The sequence below is a fragment of the Saccopteryx bilineata genome, chromosome 3 (assembly GCF_036850765.1).
Source record: "Saccopteryx bilineata isolate mSacBil1 chromosome 3, mSacBil1_pri_phased_curated, whole genome shotgun sequence".
NCBI lineage: Eukaryota > Metazoa > Chordata > Mammalia > Chiroptera > Emballonuridae > Saccopteryx > Saccopteryx bilineata.
In genome coordinates this window covers 218,160,932-218,181,508 of record NC_089492.1, presented here as the reverse complement: position 1 = coordinate 218,181,508, position 20,577 = coordinate 218,160,932, and the positions used below count along the sequence as shown (strand labels likewise).

Genomic DNA, 20,577 nt, shown 5'->3' with positions numbered 1-20,577 from the left:
TTTCTTCCTTTGTAAAATTGTGGAAATAACAATACCTGTCTCTTGCAGTTGTTTTGAGGATTTGTAGTCATTATTTGTAAAGGCTTTCGAAGAATTTCTGGTGAAAGGGGGAGATGACAGTGGCAGATCCTCTCCTTCCCAAACAAGTATAAAACTGGACAGAATTGTCAACAACCACCATTTTAGAGCTCTGGAAATCAGCTAAGAAATGGGAAGCATTTAATTATGAAAAGTTGGTAGAAGTTCTGGTGTGAACAATGAAAGTTTAAAGCCTTTTAGCCTGGAGCTGCTCTTATCCCCCTCCCACCCCAACTCTGGCTATTTATATCATCTGATCCTTTCACTAGGGTAAGGCTGGCCTTGAAGTTCAGTGACTTTGCTGCCAGGGAAGGCTGGCTTGATTTGGAGTGGAGGGTGGAAACCCATGCCCAGCAGTGCATCAGTAAAAAGTACTGTGAACAACAGATGAGGAGAACTCAGAATTCCGCCTAAGGTTGTGGTCCCAGGTCAGGAGACCAGAGTGCCAGTTGGAAACATAACTAGGAAACACTGGAAATGAAAAAGCCAAGAGTTCTCTCTACTTCTTGAGAACTGGAAGCTGCACATGTCGAGGAGAAAGATAACCCAGGCTGACTTGAAAATGTCTTGGATTCTGAACCCTCTCCCTAACAAACACTCAGATGAGTCAGCAGAGGCTAGAGACGTTATTATGCATTCATGATTTTTGTGAAAAATCTCTGTTCAGTCATTGACTGATCACTATGGTATGCAGAGACAGGGAGGGCCCTAAGAAGCCACGCGAGAAAATAAGAATTAAAATAACAGCAGTGATAACAACAATAAGGAGAGATATAGGAGCTGCACACTGTGGGGGAGATCACTTCTGCAGATTTAAACCCAGCCATTATACTTAAAAAGAAATATCACAAGAACAGCAATTCTCAGGGGAAAGGGATCTGAATCAAGTGTTGCTAACAATATATCATTTCAAGTATCTTGTTTTAAACAACAAAACACCAGAAGATACGCCGAGAAACAGGGAAGTTGACCCATACTCAGGAGAAAGAAGCATTCGATAGAAACTTCCTCTGACGTGCATGCAGATGTCAGATTTAGCAGAGGAACTTTCAGAGTGGCTATTAAGAATATATCCAAAGATTAAAATAAAACTCTTAGAGAATGAAGGGGAAATAGGTTATATAATCTCAATACAGAAATGAAAACTATTTTATAAAGGGCTTGGGGAGATTCTTGGCACATCTTAGCTGTTACATGTCAGTGTGCTGCAAATAAATTCACTTTTCCCTCCCCAAACACAGATATCTGAGCTTCATCTAACCCAGAGATTCTGATTGAATAGGTCTGAATTAGGGCTTGAAGATGTGTCTTTTTGAAAGCACTTACCAGATGACTCTGATGCAAACTTATCTTTTAGAATCAATCGTGCAGTCTTGGCAAGTTGTTTATAAAAAGTGTTCTTAAAAATACCCAATTTAAATGTTTAAGAATTACTTCATGTTCAAAGGAAGAAAGTGTGATTAGGAATTAGTAGCCATACTTGTGATGATTTCTTCCCTGTGACTCAGCATAGTATAGTATACTATAAATCTTTACTGTATACCAAAAAGGGAGCAAATAAATGCTTAGGAGTAAATAAATTTGTTTTACTTTTTTTTTTTTTATAAGATTTACTTAGTGGAGATACTGATTTTTAAAAATTAATATTACTTGCAATATTTTTATTTAAACTATGCTTTGCTTCAAAGTTTTCTATGAGGTCACTTGCTTGAATTTCCACACAGCTTTTGGTACAGAAATAAGTGTTCTTTCTGAAATTCTGAAAATATTTCAATCAAAGCAAATATAGTAATTCTAATTTAAGGCAGATTATTTGTAAAGGCAGTACAGTTCACTGTCTGGAAATGGAAGAAAGCAGTAATATATTTGAAAGGTTGGCCTCTTTGCTGTTTGTCTCGACATTTTCCCAGCTCAGTTTCTTTACTTGTCCTTCGCTGATGGTGTACCTCCCCACATACTTTTAATAATCCCTGAAGATGTAAAACTTCGTAGTGAAAATCTACCAAAGCTGGGTTTGCCACAATCCCCTAAGGTTTTGTGCTCTAAAGTGTGTCCCCCCTTCCCCAATTATACTATAACTTTAGTTTCCCTGGTAGATAAAATTGAGAGGTCAGCCAAGTTAGAGAATTGCTTATTTTTCAAATCATACTAATGTGTAACCCAGTAATCCTTTTGGAGAATTATTTGCATCTTAGCAAGAGGATGCACATTTATCCAGGTGGCTTTCTATTTCACTGAATTAGCGAGAGGCATTCTGCAGTGAAAGTTACAGAGAACATGAGTTTGGCTTTGGATTGACCTGGATACAACCCACCTCTTCAACTTGGAAATTTATATCTTAGAACAGTTTACTTCTGAAGGTCAGTGTTTTCCAATGAAAAGGAATATAAGGAATAATTCCTGTGATGCAGAGTAATTAAAGAATAGAGATAAGAAAAAAAATCCTGAAATTATTGCTAGTAATTTGTATCTGGAATGCTATAGATGGCAATAGGTTAGCAACTGAAGTGAAACAAATGGAGACAATATAGGCATTTCAGACACAATGTAGGAGTTTCGGATGTGGTCGTTAACCTAGAGGAGGCAAGCACACCAGCCTAGTGAAGGTGTGCTTCTCCTACACAAAGGTCTTCTTGGCTGTTCTCGACGTTTTCTGCCATTGCCCTTTCCTCCTGTGCTTAATGGTTTAAAAATGGTTAAACTTGAAATTTTAATCTTCTATTTCATTTGGGAATCGGTTTTTATAGTATTCATGAACAGTGGTTCTCTATACTCTGCTTAGTGCATAATCTACATAAATTCATAAAGGAGTTTAAATTAAGCACTTACGTGTACATTATCTCATGTTAGAGTCACACAGGTAGGAAAAGTAACATCACAGGTTTTTCTTTTTTAACCTCCACTCTGTAGATTGACAGAACTGAATTTTAGAGAACTTTCACCCTTCATGGTGTTTCATCTTGCTGGACTTTCTTGGAACAGTTTTTGCTCCTTTGAATGCCCATCTGCTGACTCTTGTCAGTTACTTTAAGTAAAGTGTGTATAAATTGAAATAAGTTATTGTTGCCACAGTATGTTACTGTCATAGTGTCTTAGCTATTTGGGGAGAAACTGGTAGGATGAAAGTATTTTTAAGATAAAATGCTACTAACAGGAATTAATATATCTACATTAAATGACAATGTAAGGCCATTGTACAGCAGAGTATTCCATTGCATAAATGAAAAATTTCCTGATTAGTTATTACAGTCTGTATTTGTACAACTTGTCCATATTTATGTCTATTGATTAAATTTGTCGTTTTCTTTAATTAGCTCAAAAAGAGCCACTTTGTTTTTGATTATGACTAGATTATCCAGAAAGTATTTTGCTCAGTAATTTTAAATTGTCATATAAAGGTGAATAGTTTAGCTAGGTATACACACACACACACACACACACACACACACACACCTAGTAAACTCTCAACGCATAGTACAGAACCAAGGATTTAAATAAATGTATGAATCAATAACTTAATAAACAATTTGTGTGACATCTCTCGAATATAGACCTGAATTATATTACTTGAAAATGCCTTCTTTAATATACTTCATAAATAAGCTAATTTTATGTTATGTTATGTTATTTTATTTTTCTAAAGGTTTCAGCAGAGCAGCTTTACCATTTGGGTTAGTTAGGCGAGAATTGTCCTGTGAAGGTTATTCTATAGATCTGCGATGTCCCGGCAGTGATGTCATCATGATCGAGAGCGCTAACTATGGTCGGACAGATGACAAGATTTGTGATGCTGATCCATTTCAAATGGAGAATACAGACTGCTACCTCCCAGATGCCTTCAAAATTATGACTCAAAGGTAAATATTCATGTGTTACTGTCCCGTTTTAGCTATTATGTCTAAATTGGTAAAATTATTATTCCAGTGTGGATGGGAGCAGGCCATATTTCAGCCTGTTTATTAAATTGAGTTAGGGTTTAACCTACTAATGTTGATTTCTACTCTTTAAGTTTTTAGCATTTAAATATTTATCACATATAGAAATTAACATATCAGAGAGAATATATAACATATCTTTTTTTAAATTCATTGAGGGGAAGGAAGTCAGAGACAGACTCCCACATGCGCCTTAACCTGGATCCATCCAGCAAGCCCCATCTGGGCTAGTTCTGCCCATCTGGTGTGTTGCTCTGTTGCTCAGCAACTGTGCTGTTCTTAGCACGTGAGGCAGAGCCCACACAACCATCCTTAGCACCCAGGGCCAACTCACTTTAATCGAGCCATGACTGTGGGAGGAGAAGAGAGAGAAAGAGAGAAAAGAGAAGGGGATGGGTTGAGAAGCAAATGGTCACCTCTCCTGTGTGCCCTGACCAGGAATTGAACCTGGGACATCCACAGGCTGTTGCGACACTCTACCGCTGAGCCAACCAGCCAGGGTCTCTTTTGATTTTAAAACATCATCTGATACTTCAGATGTGATCTTGGTTTTTAGGTCTTCAGAATTTTGAAATACTTTTGTAACATCAAGAATGTTTAGATGTCTAGGTCTGATAATAATTGTACCTTAATTTTTTTAATTAGTAAACTTTATTATTTATAGCAAAAATAGCAGAGAGTACAGAACTGTCATATCCCATCCCTACATGTGTACAACCTCCCCAACTGTCAACACAAAAACCACAGTAGTTTCTTTTTAAAATAGATGAAGCCACAGTGACATATCATTACCACCCAAAATCCATAGTTTACCTTAGGGTTCACTCTAGGTATTGTACAGGATTGGTTTTGACAAATTTATGACATGTATTCACCATTGTTGTACAGTATTTCCCCTTATTCAAGAGGGATACCTTCCAAGATTTCCAGTGGATGCCTGAAACCTGGACAATACTGAACCTTATATGTACTATGTTTTTCCATATATATATCTTTATCTTTTCATTTAAAGGAAGCATTTTGTTTGTTTGTTTGTTTTTTTGTATTTTTCTGAAGCTGGAAACGGGGAGACACAGTCAGACGGACTCCCGCATGCGCCCGACCGGGATCCACCCGGCACACCCACCAGGGGGCGACGCTCTGCCCACCAAGGGGCGATGCTCTGCCCCTCCGGGGCGTAGCTCTGCCGCGACCAGAGCCACTCTAGCGCCTGGGGCAGAGGCCAAGGAGCCATCCCCAGCGCCCGGGCCATCTTTGCTCCAATGGAGCCTTGGCTGCGGGAGGGGAAGAGAGAGACAGAGAGGAAGGAGGGGGGGGGTGGAGAAGCAAATGGGCGCTTCTCCTATGTGCCCTGGCCGGGAATTGAACCCGGGCCCCCCGCATGCCAGGCCGACGTTCTACCGCTGAGCCAACCGGCCAGGGCCTAAAGAAGGCATTTTATACCTTTTTTTGGTGTATCTGAATTGCCAGCATCACTACTCTTGTGCTTTAGTAAATAAAATAAGGGTTATTGGAACATAAGCCCTGAGATGCCATGGCAGTCGATCTGATAGCTGAGAGGCTACTAAGTTAGGTAGTATATGCAGTGTGTATATGCTAGAAAAAGGATGACTCATGTCCTGGGTGGAGTGGAGCAGGACTGCATGAGACTCATCACACTACTCAGAGTGGAATGGAGTTTAAAACTTGTTTAAAACTTACCAATTGTTTGTTTTTGGAATTCTTTGTTTAATGTTTTTGGACCACAGTTGACTGCAGGAAACTGAATCTGTGGAAAGTGGAAATGTGGACGAGGTTGGGGGTCTACTATCACATGTAGAATAGTTTCGCTGCCTAAAATTCTCTGTACCCTACCTATTCATCCCCTCCTCCCTGTTAACCTGACAAGGACGCTGATACTTACATTGTCTCATTGTTTTGCCTTTTCTAGAATGTCATACATTTGGAAGCATATACTATGTAGCCTTTTCAGATCAGCTTCTTTTGTTTAGGAATAAGCATTTAAGCTTCCTCCATGTCTCTTCATGGCTTAATAGCTCATTTCTTTTTAGCATTAAATGAGATTCCATAGTCCGGATGTACTAGTTTGTCTGTTCACACACTGAAGAACATCTTGGTTGCTTGAAAATTTTAGTGATTATGAATAAAGCCACCATTAACATTTGGTCAGGTTTTTGTGTGCACATAAATTTTCATTTCATTTGGGTAAATACCAGGGAGCATGAATACTGGATTATATGGTAAGAATTTATTTAGTTTTGTAAGAAACTGCCAAACTGCCTCTCTGAGTTACTGCCCTAGTTTACATGCCTGCTAGCAAAGAATGAGAGTTTATGTTACTGCACATCCTCACCAGCATTTGTTGCAAGTGTTTCAGATTTGGTTTCGTAAAGGTATCTCGTTTTAATTCCCAATCTCCTAAAGTCATACAACGTTGAGCAGTTTTCTGTATGCTTGTGTGACATTTGTATATCTTCATTGTTGAGGTGTCTGTTCAGGTCTATTGCCCAATTTTTAATTGGTGGTTTGTTTTCTTATTGTTGTATTTTAAGAGTTTTTTTATATATTTTAGATAACAATCCTTTATCAGGTAAGGTTTTTGAAAATATTTCTTCCCAGTCTGTGGCTTGTCTGTTCATTCTCCTTATTTTAGCTTTAAAAAAAATGGAGTCCTGACCTGTGGTGGTGCAGTGGATAAGATGTTGACCTGTAATGCTAAGGTTGCTGGTTTTAAAGCCTGGGCTTGCTCAGTCAAGGCACATACCAGAAGCAACTACTATGAGTTGATGCTTCCTGCTCCCCCCATCTTCTCTATCTAAAAAATAAATAAAGTCTTTAAAAAAATTAACAAAAAGAAAATTAAAACGACATTGCAAGTTAAGAAAGCATATAATATGTGCACATTCTCTCTCTCTACACACACACACACACACACACACACACACACAGTGTATACACATTTATTTGGATAATAAACCATAGGTTAATTTTGTGTTTTAAACATTTTTTGGAAAGTGTCTAATAAACTTTATACACATCATATCTCTTAAGTTGACAGTAACTGTCTCTCATAGAGAGAGAATACAAATAACCGCTGACAACAGGTGTTGTCTGTCTTCTCCCTTAACAGAGAGCATCTAACTCTCTAACTCTTGAATTTTTTTTCCTAAATTTTGGCACTCTTGGTATCTTTTTTTCCCACCTAAATTTGGTACTCTTATCATTTTAATTAGAATTTTCTCATATGTATTAAAATCATGGTTAGTTCTGATTGAATAGTGCAGTTGATATCCTGCAGTCACAGTTATTTGGAATATAGAGACTCTCTGAAGAAAACCTTAAGTATCACAGCCTGACCTGTGGTGGCACAGTGGATAGAGCATTGACCTGGAATGCTGAGGTCACCAATTCTAAACAATGGGCTTGCCCGGTCAAGGCACAGACGAGAAGCAGTTATGAGTTGATGCTTCCTGCTACTCTCTTCACCTGTCTCTTTTCTCTTTCCTCTTTCCTCTCTAAAATGAATGAGTAAAATCTTTTAAAAAATAATAATATGAAAAAAATATATATTTTTAAAAAATTGCCTGACTGGTGGTGGTGCAGTAGATAGAGAATCAACTTGGGATGCTGAGGTCCCAGGTTCAAAGGACTGAGGTCATTGGCTTGAGCCCAGCTTGAATGCAGGATTGTGGACATGATCCCACAGTTGCTGGCTTGAGCCCAAAGGTCAGTGGATTGGTTTGAGGCCCCCAGTCAAGGCACTTATAAGAAGCAACCAATGAACAACTGAAGAAGCGAGTTGATGCTTCTCATCTCTTTCCCTTCCTATCTCTTTCCTCCTCCCCGACCCCCCCCAAAAATGAAGTATCACAGAATTTATTATACATTATTGCCTTTTATTTTTTATACTAGGAAAACCGTTCATTATTTTTTAAATTTTATTTACTTACTGATTGATTGATTGGGGTTGGGGGAGAGAAGCATTCATTTGTTGTTTCACTTAGTTGTGCATTCATTGGTTGCTACTCGTATGTGGTTTGACCACGGATCAAACCCACAACTTTGATGATTCGGGAGGTTGTGCTAACTGATGTAGATAACCAGCCAGGGCCAGAAAACCCTTCATCTCTCTGTGGAAAGCCTTCACTCTCTTCTGCTTCTTATTCCCCTCTGGATACAATATTTTGTCTAATTTTCTAGCTTTTTTACTAGTCTGCCCCAAAGTAGAATAGTAAAATTTTCAGACAAGTCTGGTCAGTGTGGGAACACCTAAAACATCAAAAGGTTCTAAGAAGCAATGAAGGAAAAATGAAAAAATGATTTTTTAAAAATCCATGCCATTAAAGAATGGGTAATGAATTGCTGTAAAATTTAATTTCACAGAAAGTATGTATTAGCATATTTTTTATCAATAGTACAATTATAGTAAGTAGCTTTTAAATGTTGATACTGATCAGGGTGTTTCTTTTTGTTGTTGTTGTTTTTTAAGTGATAAGTAGGAGGCAGAGAGACAGACTCCTGTATGCACCCTTACCATGATCCATCTGGCAAGCCCCCTGTGCGGCAATGTTCTGCCCATGTGGAGCAGTTGCTCTGTTGCTTGGCAGTTGCTCTGTTGCTTTTAGCGCCTGAGGCAAGACCCTAGGAGCCATCCTCAGTGCCCAGGGGCAACTTGCTCTGGGGCCAACTTGCTCCAATTGAGCCATGGCTACAGGAGGAGAAGGGAGAGATAGAAAAAAGGGAGAGAGGAAGGGTGGAGAAGCAGATGGTGTCCTCTCCTGTGTGCCCTGATCTGAAATTGAACTCGGGACTTCCCACACTCCAGGCTGATGCTCTACCACTGAGCACACTGGCCAGGGCCTGATCAAGGTGTTTTTAAGAAACTAGAGACCATGTATAATACTTGTGAAGAATTTTCATCAAATGTTTTTGTTTTTATTTCTGAAAGGGTAGCTAATAAACAAAAGGCTAAACCTTATTTTTATAAGTGGTACTTTATAGAGGTTTTTAAATTTTAAAACTGAAGTACCTTATGGACAATTTGAAATCTGGCCAGAGAAGCAAACCATAAAACATTAACTTATCTTCTTTGGAAAATAGATTTGGTCCTACAGTAAAATTATAATAGAATGATTTGCACATACTATTTCAAAATTTGGGAATTGCCCATGCTCGAGAGACAATAAAGGCAACCATTAATAATTAACCATTTATTGATTCTTTACATGTTGATCTCACAGTTCAATGGAAGTGATAGGATTTGAGCATTTAGAGGTAGTACATAGAGAATAGGTATTGAAGAATTCTGTATAATTTCCTGTTTTTACAAGACTAACGAGCAAGAAGCTATGGGGGCTGGTAGAAAGAAAAAATGAATTTAGAAGAATTGGCCTTGAGGAATTGTACATTGTATGTCATTTACCTTTGTCTGCATGGTTATATGTTTTAATACACCTTTGAGTATCTAGTAAAACACCTAAGTCTTATCATACTTGTACATATAAATATAATTATATATTATAGGAAATATGCAAGATGGATACCAAGTTTTTAAAAAAAAATTTTTTTTCCTGAAGTGAGAAGTGGGGAGGCAGAGAGACATAGTCCCACATGCGCCTGACTGGGATCCACCCGGCATGCCCACCATGGGGGTGATGCTCTGCCCATCAAGGGCTTTGCAACGGAGCCATTGTAGTGCCTGAGGCAAAGGACATGGAGCCATCCTCAGTGCCTGGGCCAACTTTGCTCCAGCCTTGGCTGCTGGAGGGGAAGAGAGAGACAGAGAGGAAGGAGAGGGGGAGGGGTGGAGAAGCAGATGGGTGCTTCTCCTGTGTGCCCTGACCAGGTATCGAACCTGGGACTTTCACATGCCAGGCCGATGCACCAAGTGTTTTTTTGGTGTTGTTTCATTATGTTATAAAAGCAGGGTTGCATTTTTGATAATTTTTTAAAAGGAACCAGAGTTTTGAGGTACTTAAATTCTGTGAAAACATGCCATTGTTTTCTATCCCTTTGTTATCAAAATTTCTAACAATTTTTATGTATTAGTGTACATAAGGGGTTAATTCTAAAACTGGCTATAGAAACACCATTGTTATATTGTTGTATTATACTTGGAGGCTTGTAATTATTTAATCACCACAGTGACAATTTACACATGAACACTGTTGACAAGGAAGGTAATGTTAAGATGACTAAAAAATGAGATTCATAATGGTAGCTTATAATTACTACATTCTGTGTATGTAGAATATAAACCTTTAATGCTGTCTGCCATATTTGACTATCAAATAGTACAAATAGCTATGAGAAAAATAGGTAGATAATATTTTTGCAGCTGAATTATTACTGAATAATTTTTAAGTGTACAATACTTATTCCTTTTTTAATGTATAAAAAGCTTTTAGTATAAATAAAGTGTTATGTTTACCAAACTTCTAATAATTTGGAAAATTTTTTCACTTGTAATCATCAAAACTGTGATATTCAATTGTGCCAATAGAGACTTTTTTTTAATGTAGGAAATGTAGCTGTGGAAAACTTAATCTCTAGAATTTTTCTATTGTTTGAAAGTCCCATTTTCTTCCTGTAATGATAGAGATTGGCACAGAATTTTCTATCACTTCAACAGTTGAGAAGCAAGTAAATAAATACTCTTGTAATTCTGAATGTGGTGATGGTACACATATTGTTAATCATTCTTCGTTTTCTATTTCCTGATCATTCAAAGCATGAAACCAAGGCTCTCCCAATAACTGATAGTGTACTTGTCTTCTAAGTACACCAAATGGCTCAATTTGAAAAGTGAGAAATGAAATTCCTTTCTAAAATGATAATACTTTAGAAAATAATCACCATCAGAGTTAATGTTTTAGCACTCTTTGAAGACAATAGTAGTGGGATAACTTAAAATATATGAACTGTTGTAACAGCTTGAACTTTTATTTTTTTTTTATTTATTATTTTTTTGGGTATTTTTCTGAAGCTGGAAACGGGGAGAGACAGTCAGACAGACTCCCGCATGCGCCGGACCCGGATCCACCCGGCACGCCCACCAGGGAGGCTCTGCCCACCAGGGAGCGGGCGATGCTCTGCCCCTCCAGGGCGTCGCTCTGCCGCGACCAGAGCCACTCTAGCGCCTGGGGCAGAGGCCAAGGAGCCATCCCCAGCGCCCGGGCCATCTTTGCTCAAATGGAGCCTTGGCTGCGGGAGGGGAAGAGAGAGACAGAGGAAGGAGGGGTTGGGGGTGGAGAAGCAAATGGGCGCTTCTCCTATGTGCTCTGACTGGGAATTGAACCGGGGTCCTCCTCACGCCAGGCCCACGCTCTACCGCTGAGCCAACTTATTAAAGACAAAAATAACCTGACTACGACTCTGAGGTGCTTGATAAATAAGTAAGTTAGGAATTGCCCTACAATACTGTTTCTTTGCAGCGCTTGGGTACAATGTAGTCAGTATCCGACAGTGATGTGCTGAAGTGGACCTGAGACCCTCATGTGGCATTGCTTATAACTGTCCCTTTTCTTCGTGTTCTTCACTCGCAGAACAGGTACATTCTCTTCGAGGTAGTTTGCCGTCTAAGACACTGCTCTATAGCGTGTCCTTAAGTTTTTAGTGTTTTTGCCTAGAGACCTGAAAGGAAATGTTTATTTCTGTTTTCAGCATTCAGTGTAAGTTCAATGTGCAGGGGCAGTTTCAGTGTTAGAGGCTTTAACTCATACTGTCAATACAAAGAGGCTCTAAAAGGAGAATGTATTGCTCTCAAGAAGACAGTAAGAATACATACCTCAGTTTTTCTCTCTGGTAGGAAAGGTATATTTTGTGTAAGTGATTTGAAGATAGGTTTGTTTATTTGGTATTGAAATAGCCCAAGGTAAATAAAGGAGTGTCTTAGACTTAGAGAACTAGCCTGGCTCCTTAAACGCTTTTATCCAACTTTTTTCTTTTTCCTCACATATAGACAGCAACTGGCTAGAACCTCATAGCGAAACTATATTAGGGTTCTTATTAATAAAAGTGAGTATATTTATTTTTGTTTGCTATACTACCCATTAAGCTCCTCTAAGTGTATTTGGGAATAGGGTGGCATATAAAATATAAAATAGTTCATCAAGGCATTGTTTTACAGATTTAGCACTTTAGGAGTGGTGGAAGGACATATAGATGAAGCAAACATAAACGTAGAGTTGGTAGTTGCAGGTGAACAGATACTACCCACAGAGGTAATGTTGTTTGAGCATGCAATAGCTCTAGAGAACACCTGCTTTTGGGGTCAAAGGTGAAGTTGCCATCCAGAAAATAGACACAGGAGAATAATGTTTCAAAAGCCAGCAATAAAGTATAAGAGACACACATTTCTTTTTTCTTTTGTTTATTTTGAAGAAATTTTTATTCTGCTGAGATACCTCAAATAAAAAAATATGTTCCAATTTTCAAGACACCGTTTTTCAGGGTAAAAATCAAGAAGTTGCAGTCAACCTCGCACAGACTGGAAGAATTAGGGAGTCTCACAGTCACACAGAACCAGGGAATAGATAAATATATTATACATCTAGATTTATAAAGTAGGGGCACAATTCAGGGATTTTTAAATCTAGCCTCTAGAACTCGCATACAATTTAGTTACATTAAGCTAAGTAAGTGCCAAAACTTTAGAGCCTAGATCTTTTCTGCAAAGTTTGGAATGATGGAGGTGAGCTCCGATATATAGGAACCAAATTAATCTGTTCTCGTCCTATACTCAGTATATTCAGTAACTTTTCTATCCTTGAATTTCCTATTTATAAATCTATCAACGTCCTACCCTATTGTCTCCAAATATAATTATTTTATTTTATTTTACATTGTTAACCCAATAGTAGCTCAAGTGGTTACAGTTTCCTGTGTGCATGAGAATTTGAAAAAATGCATTATTGTCTATAGGGGTGTGTGTGTATTACTTCTTCTCTCCTGTGGTTCTTTATATTACAATAGACGGAGCGTGAGACTGGAACACGGAGTGCGTACTCCAGCATGCAGTTAGAAGTAAGGCAGAAAGAATCATGCATGCCTTAGTTTTGAATAAGCAGAATGAACATTCCCTCTGCGTCTCCGCCTCCCTTCATGCCGCCCTCCTAGGCAAGTCACATAACTAGGGACCCTTTATGGGGGAGGGTGGAAAACGGAGGTTTCTGTTGTAAGTGAATTAGTAAATAACATTAACAAAGCTTCTGAGGAACTTGGGACTCCCTTTCATTACACTTGGGGAATCAACTGTCATTGTAATTAGTATACTTTGTTCACACTGCAGCACATACAGTAGTCTCCCCTGATTCACAGGGATGCATTCCAGAGTTCCCAGTTCTCTGAAACTGCAGATAGTACTGAGTACTGTATGTGGTATGTTTTTCCCTCTGCATACAGGGGTGGGCAGAAGTTGGTTTACAGTTGTGAGTACATGAAACACAGTTTATTCTTATATTATTATTTATTATTTTCTATATGAATAACTGTAAACCTTCTCATGTCTACCCCTATACATTCTTATGATAACATCTAATTTATAAATTTGGCACAATAAGAAATTAACTAACATAATAAAATAGAACAGTTATAGCAATATACTGTAATAAAAGTGAATGTGGTCTTCTCTCTCAAAATATCTTACTGTACTGTATGCAGCCTTCTTCTTGGGATGAATGAGATGATAAAATCCATACCTGTTCCTGAATCTCTATATACTAACCCCTTACTTGAAATAGCTTGCAGTTGCTCCATTCAGGGGATCCCTTGCTGAATAAATGCTCAGTGCTTCCTGGAGCAACATGCTGCCTGCCATCCGTTGGAATACATTTTGTGTTCATGTCTGCCACCTGCAAATTTAATCTTAACTGAGCACTCACCACACACGGTGGCTGTACTCTGGCAGTTTGAGATGTGACAGTAAAACTGTCACAGATTTCTTTTTTCTTTCTTCATAATTTCACAGATAGAAGATTTGTTCTTACCATAACAACCTCAGCATATGATATTTTTTCCTTCTCTTCTCATTAAAAGTCAAGAGCTTTCACCTCTTCACTTAAAGGAAACACTTTATGGCTTCTCTCTGGCATATCTGAATCACCAGCATCACTACTCTTGTGCTTTGGGGCCATTACTAACTAACGTAATAGTTACCTAAGCACAGCACTGTGATACCATGGCAGTTGGCCTAGATACTAAATGACTAACAGGTGTGTACAGCATCGATACTCGGGCAAAGGAATGGTTCTTCTTCCGGATGGGGCCGAGTGGGACTGTGGGAGATTTTATCACGCTGCTCAGAATGGCACACAATTTAAAACTGAAGAGTTGTTTATGTCTGGAATTTTTCATTTACTATTTTTGGACTGTGGTTGAGAACAGGTAACTGAAACCCAGAAAGCGAAACTGCATATAAGTGGGGGCTACTGTGTATGCTTGTCCTCATTAAAAAAATCTTTGGGAAAGAGTAGCAACATGATATCCCTCTTTTTATTTTGTGGACCTTTATTAAAGAGGTTGAAATATTTGACACAGGGTCTTAAACATCAGACAGTCCATATCTATAACCTCATTAATTAATTAATTAATATCTTAGTGGTATGAAAATTTATTCTTAAATAATAATTGTTAAACATTGCTGTCTAGGTTTTTAAAATATACTTCTGTTATTTTTAAGTATACTAATATGTAAAGTATTTAAAGAAAGGAGATACATACACACAAAGCCTTTTGGTGATGAATATTGGGAGCTTCTTAGAATTTAACCATGAAAATCCATGAAAATGCAGTCCCAGTTCTGCCAGTGCTTTCTGGCAGACTTCATGATTATGGATTTCTGTGTGGGTATGCTCTTCTTGACATACAGCCCTCTCAAATTTTATATTGGTCTTTCACTCTTCATAAAGAAGCTTTGTATCCAAGTCAGAGCTGTAAGAGTTTTCAGTCACAGCTGAAAGAGGTTTTTTTTTTTTTAATTTAATTAACTTTTTTTCTGATTTTTTTTATAGGTTATAGTAAACTTCAGACCTATCTTTCTAAGATGTTTGCATTCCTTTCTTACAAATGACTTTTTCTTAAAGCAGAAAATATTTGACTAATCTGTATTTTCACCTGATTTGATGTTTTGTAGTATTTTATTCAAATGCTTACTGGTCAGGGATACATCTCTCTTGTTTAGAATATTTATTTCTTGTACCTATTCATTCTCATAGGAGATAGGCCTGCTATTTAGGAGAAACTACATTTCTGCCTTTATGCTCTATATCACCAAGTGCATTTATCTATCTTTGGTGTCAGGTTTATCAACCATTTGTAAATGAAGACGAAATTTATCTTGGGAAAAATGAATAACTCACATGTTACTATCTCATCATCTCTGTGTGATGTACTTAGGTTATTTTCTGTTAGGTGATGTATTTCCACTAATTCTTTTACTCTTGGTTGAATTGTTATAAGGCTACTAACTGGAATTACAAGCATTTCTCTGTAGCCTAGTGTTGGGAGGCTACTGATATAGACTCTAGAATCTTTGTACAGTAATAAATGATCATTAAAGCTCTAATTAGTATATCTAATTGGATACATACTTTGCATGTCACTTGCTGATGGACGTTTGAAATAAAGCACTCATTATAGAAAGGGAGACCTACTGGCAATAATAAACATGAACCATATTAAACAGTCACATTTAGTGTGCAAGAAAGACTAATAAATTATAAAATGGATTAGAAGACAAATCATCTAAATAGCCTTTACAACCCTGCTTAAATTAGCAAATGTAGAAGAAAGAAATAAGGTCACATTAAAGATTCTGCCCTACAGGGCCTTTGTTTCTCCTTTTAAAATGAGAATTAAATCTTTTAAAATGAAAATAAAATCTTTTCTAGTGGTTTTCCTAGTCTTATTTATTCTAGTTTTCTCATTTGAGAGATGAGTGTTACAATGATATTTCAATAGTACATATATTATCATATACCTTGTAGTTTTTTAGTCACTTAGAACATTCCCTACTACACACAAAATATTGTTTTCTATTTACAAAGTAAATTTAAATTAAATATGTTATTTGACAGAAATAAAGTCCAATTCAGTGTTTTATTACTAAAATGTATCACACAATCAAATGTTAAATAAGTAGAAACACATTAAGCCTGTTTACAGGAAACTCATTTCAAATATTCATTTGAGTGTTTTGTTTTGGGCCCACATATGATTTATTTTTAGTGCGCATCAGCTTTCTGATGTTATACTACACTACTGTCAGCGTAGAAACAGGGCATACCCACTCAAAGAAAGACAAGTAACATTGATTTTACTCCTATGTGGAATCTAATGAACAATATGAACTTTACAAGCAAAATAGACTCATACATAGAGTGCAAACGGATAGCTGTCAGGGGAGAGGGCTGGGTGAAAGCAGATGGAGGGTTTGAGCAAAAAATGGACAAAAACCCCTCATTTCCACAAACAACAGTGTGGGGAATGCTTGGGTGGCAGGGCTGAGGCATGTGGGGGAGAGATGGAGGAGGACATGGAGGGCATAAATGGTGATGGACGAAGACTTGAACTGAGGTTGAACACACAATACAGTGTAGAGATGTGTTATAAAATTAGGCACCTGGAACCTGTATAATAAAGAAAAGAAATATGACTTACGATCGTCCTGTTTTTAAAAGAGACTATACTTCAAACAAATATAAACACATGTTTAATTACAGTTGTAGAGAATAGAAGTGAAATTTTAGAAATTTAAATCAAAGCATATCATTATTTTTCCTTTGGATTTTGCTTCTCTCCCCCTGCCCCAAATCCTTATAACCAAATGCTACTGAAATATAATATAATGCATACCTTTTGACAGTATAAAAAAAAAATGAAGGACAAATTATGAATTGTAAGTTCATTTAAGAATTCGGGATTATTTTTTATTTGTAGTGCAACTTGATTTTGTCATATTAATTAATACATGTATTCATTGAAGCTTTGGTATAATCTCACTATCTGGAAATATGCTATTTATTTAATATATTTCACTATGTAGTAAATAATAACAAAATAGCCTGACTTGTGGTGGCGCAGTGGGATAAAGCATCAACCTGGAACACTGAAGTCACCGGTTCAAAACCCCAGGCTTGCCTGGTCAAGGCACATATGGGAGTTGATGCTTCCTGCTCCTCCCCTTTCTCTCCCCTGCCCCCTAAAATAAATAAATAAAATCTAAATATATATATATATAATTTTGAGTAAAGTTGAGAATTTTCCAATCTTACCTTTTTTAATTTTAATTTCTCAGTTACAGTGTACATTCAGTATTATCTTGTATTAGTTTTAAGTGTATATGGTTAGACAATCATATACTTTACATAGTGATCCTCGAATATTTCAAGTACCCACCTGGCATCATACAGAGTTATTATAGTATTATTGACTAGATTTCCTATGTTGTACTTTACCTCCCTGTAACTGTTTTGTAACTACCAATCAATACTTCTTAATCTCTTGGACTTTTTTCATGCAGTCCTCCCAACCCCCTCCCCACCGGCAACATCAATATGTTCTTTGTATCTATGGGTCTATTTCAGCTTTGTTTCTTCATTATTTTTTTGTTACTTAGATTTCACAAAGATATAGAATCATATGGCATTTGTCTCTGACTTATTTCCCTTAACAAAATACCTTTATTTATTTATTTTATTTTATTAACGTTTCTAAGTTAAAAAATTATGTTATTTGGTGGAGAAAATATCCTTAGTCACCGATTTCTTAGTCACTGATTTATTACAAACCTTATTTTATTTTCTTACTTGAAATTTAAGAGGCAAAGCAGTTTGCCACATCAAAAGCAGAATTGTGAGTCAGTATTGTTTATAATGTATCCTGCTAACTAATTTTATTAAATGAAGGAAAAAAACATTAAATTATTTAAAAACAACTTAAACTTTCATTTATTTTGGGCTTAATATTTTTTTCATATATCACATAATGATAGTGCAGCCCTATACCATATTAACCACAGCAACAATAACAAAACACCAGTATTGATACTCTAATTTTTATACGTCCTCATAAAATTATTGTAGATAATTACGTTTTTTAAATAGCATTTTACTAATACATATTTATCTGTCATACAGATTTTTAACACCTGTTTGGTTTAATTTGTTATGTAGTTTTTATAAAATATTTTATAGCCATGTAGTTAAAGTTTTCAATACTGTTTGCTGTTCTACAGTTAATTTTAGAGGTAGTATCTCTCAGATATTTCTAGGAAAAATAGATACAAAAGAGTGATTCTATAATCTTAATATTTGTTTATTTCACATAAATCAATGAAGTATGTCATTGGACTAATATATGTCACAGTTTTCCCAGTATTTCTTCACATGTTACATGCCGCCAATAAAGATAGTTTTAGAACTCACCTAAACTCATGGCCTTTAAGAGTGTCTGAAGTGAGTCATTCTATGTAAATTGGCATGAGATTACAGCACTGGTCTTCCTGTTCTTTTTTCCAGACTGCAGATGGATCATCGTTATTAAACTCACCGTAATTTGTGAAAATACTACTCTGTTTCTATAGATGGATTTTCCGTGAAGCTAATACATCTGAAATGTCTGAGCCCTTCTCTTGTGTAGGCCCTATCCAAGGCATTGTTAGGTCCCTAACAATGTGCTTTTGTAAAATTTGTTGAATTGTGATATGTAAGAGCAATCTTTTAAAGTTTTAATTTCATTCTTTGACCTCTATTTTGTTACACTTCCCCTCATTTATGGTCGGTCACTAGGAGTTACCAAGGGCATTTTGGGGTTCTGTTAAGGGGAGGTTCAGCTGGTAGTAAACTCATTTTGAGTTTAGTGGGATATTTTTATGTGGTTTGCAGGAACACATGCACAGTTTAGTTATTACTAGCTATTCTGGTGAAAAAAAAAATGGCCTCTAGAAATCCTCCTATTACTCATTATACCTCATTACTGATCATGACCTAACTGTGCAAGGCCAGGTATCATATTACAATATCAGTGTGTCCTGTGGTACCTGAAATATGTGGAGAAATAATGTTTGAAATGCATGAGGCCAGCAGCTGGTCTGTAAAAAATTCTTTCAGTCATTAAATGTGTAAAACAGTAAATGGCCATTTGTTTCTCATAGATAACTAATCAAAACAGAAGTTTTTTTTCTGTATGTTCTTGGTGGAGTACATTCAGTAGATACATAGAGAACATCCCAAATGTGGTGCTCAGAATTATAAATGCACCATCTCATTCCCCTGTTTAATGACTATCACAGCAGGGCAACAAACATCAGCACCTGTGACATGTTTTGTGTATCCCAAACATCAATGATAAACACATTTTCTAGAGGAAAAGCAAAATTATAGATAGTGACACTACAAAATTGTTAGATGAAAAGACAATCATAGATTATGGAGTAAAAAAAATGTAAACAAATTACATAGTGTAATGAATGTCAGGCAATTAAATTTATTAAAACATTAATTCAGGTTTCTGGGTTTTGTTTCTTGTGATAGTTGTAGGCTTTAAAAAATGTTTTGTTTGTTGTGATTTGTCTATTTTTTCTAAAAAATACTCACTTTGGGATCTGATTTTCTACTTGTAATTTTCTCATTTTTTCCCTTAAAGTATTACCCCTAAATTTTAAGTTTTTGACCCCAGAAAACTTAGTAATTTCAGCAAATTGGCACAGTGTTCTAATAGATATTCATAAGTTAATGTGTGCATTTCAGGACACTTCATTACATCTTTTAAATTTTATTTCATCGTATCTCCTTCGTAGTCTAAAAATCTAGAAGATTTTGGAGAAGAAAGATTGATGATTTAAAATTTAATATAATTAAGGGGCATTAAGTAGATAAGATAATAAAACATTTATTCAATAATATAGTTGAGCTAGACAAATCATTTTCACAGTTTATGTTAAATAGTTTTTTGGTTTGAACCCTTCTTATTATGCTATAGTAGATGAAAGGAGTTTTAAACTGAATGAGGTGTTAAAGTTTTAAGAAATACTAATGGGTTTTGCTTTTATACTTTCCTCTCATTTTTATCATTCTCCATTTTGAGAAGTTTCTTTCAGCCTCACTCCCAACTCCCATGAATCATCATCCTTGTGGAGAAAAATACTATTTTATATTCTTTTTAGAAATGATATCAGTGGGTTTGGTTTCTAAAAGATCTAAAATTAAAAAAATCTGTTAGTACATCAAAGTTTTTTTTTCCTTATTACTCTTTGAGCTTGCCAAAGCAATATAGTTGGAGGAGGCAAGAGAATGTATGCTGATTTTTCTAGGACCTTTTATAATTTGGTAACTTTTTTTTCTACTTTAAATTATCTTATGACCCAGTGCTAAGATGTTCTCATCGTTAATTCATGGAACTCTGTATATGTAATTGTAAAGAATGTTTATAAGTAACTTTTGAAATTTAATTATGAGTTTTTATGTGAATGAGAAGATACCTTTTAAAATGTATAAACATATATGTTCGAGAGATAATGGTAATTACAAATATATTATCTGATAAGTTGATTTAGAACCTTTATATG

At 36.4% G+C, this 20,577-nt stretch overlaps 1 protein-coding gene across 11 annotated transcripts in view; it reads left to right on the top strand.

The window, feature by feature from the left end:
* The window catches only part of ADGRL2 (adhesion G protein-coupled receptor L2), a 549,783-nt gene that overhangs the window by 454,292 nt on the left and 74,914 nt on the right, over positions 1-20,577 (top strand). For all 11 annotated transcript variants that reach the window (XM_066268807.1, XM_066268808.1, XM_066268809.1 and 8 more), the window contains one exon: positions 3,722-3,935. In XM_066268807.1, the coding sequence (XP_066124904.1) occupies positions 3,722-3,935 (214 nt within the window). The remainder of the gene's footprint in view (positions 1-3,721; positions 3,936-20,577) is intronic.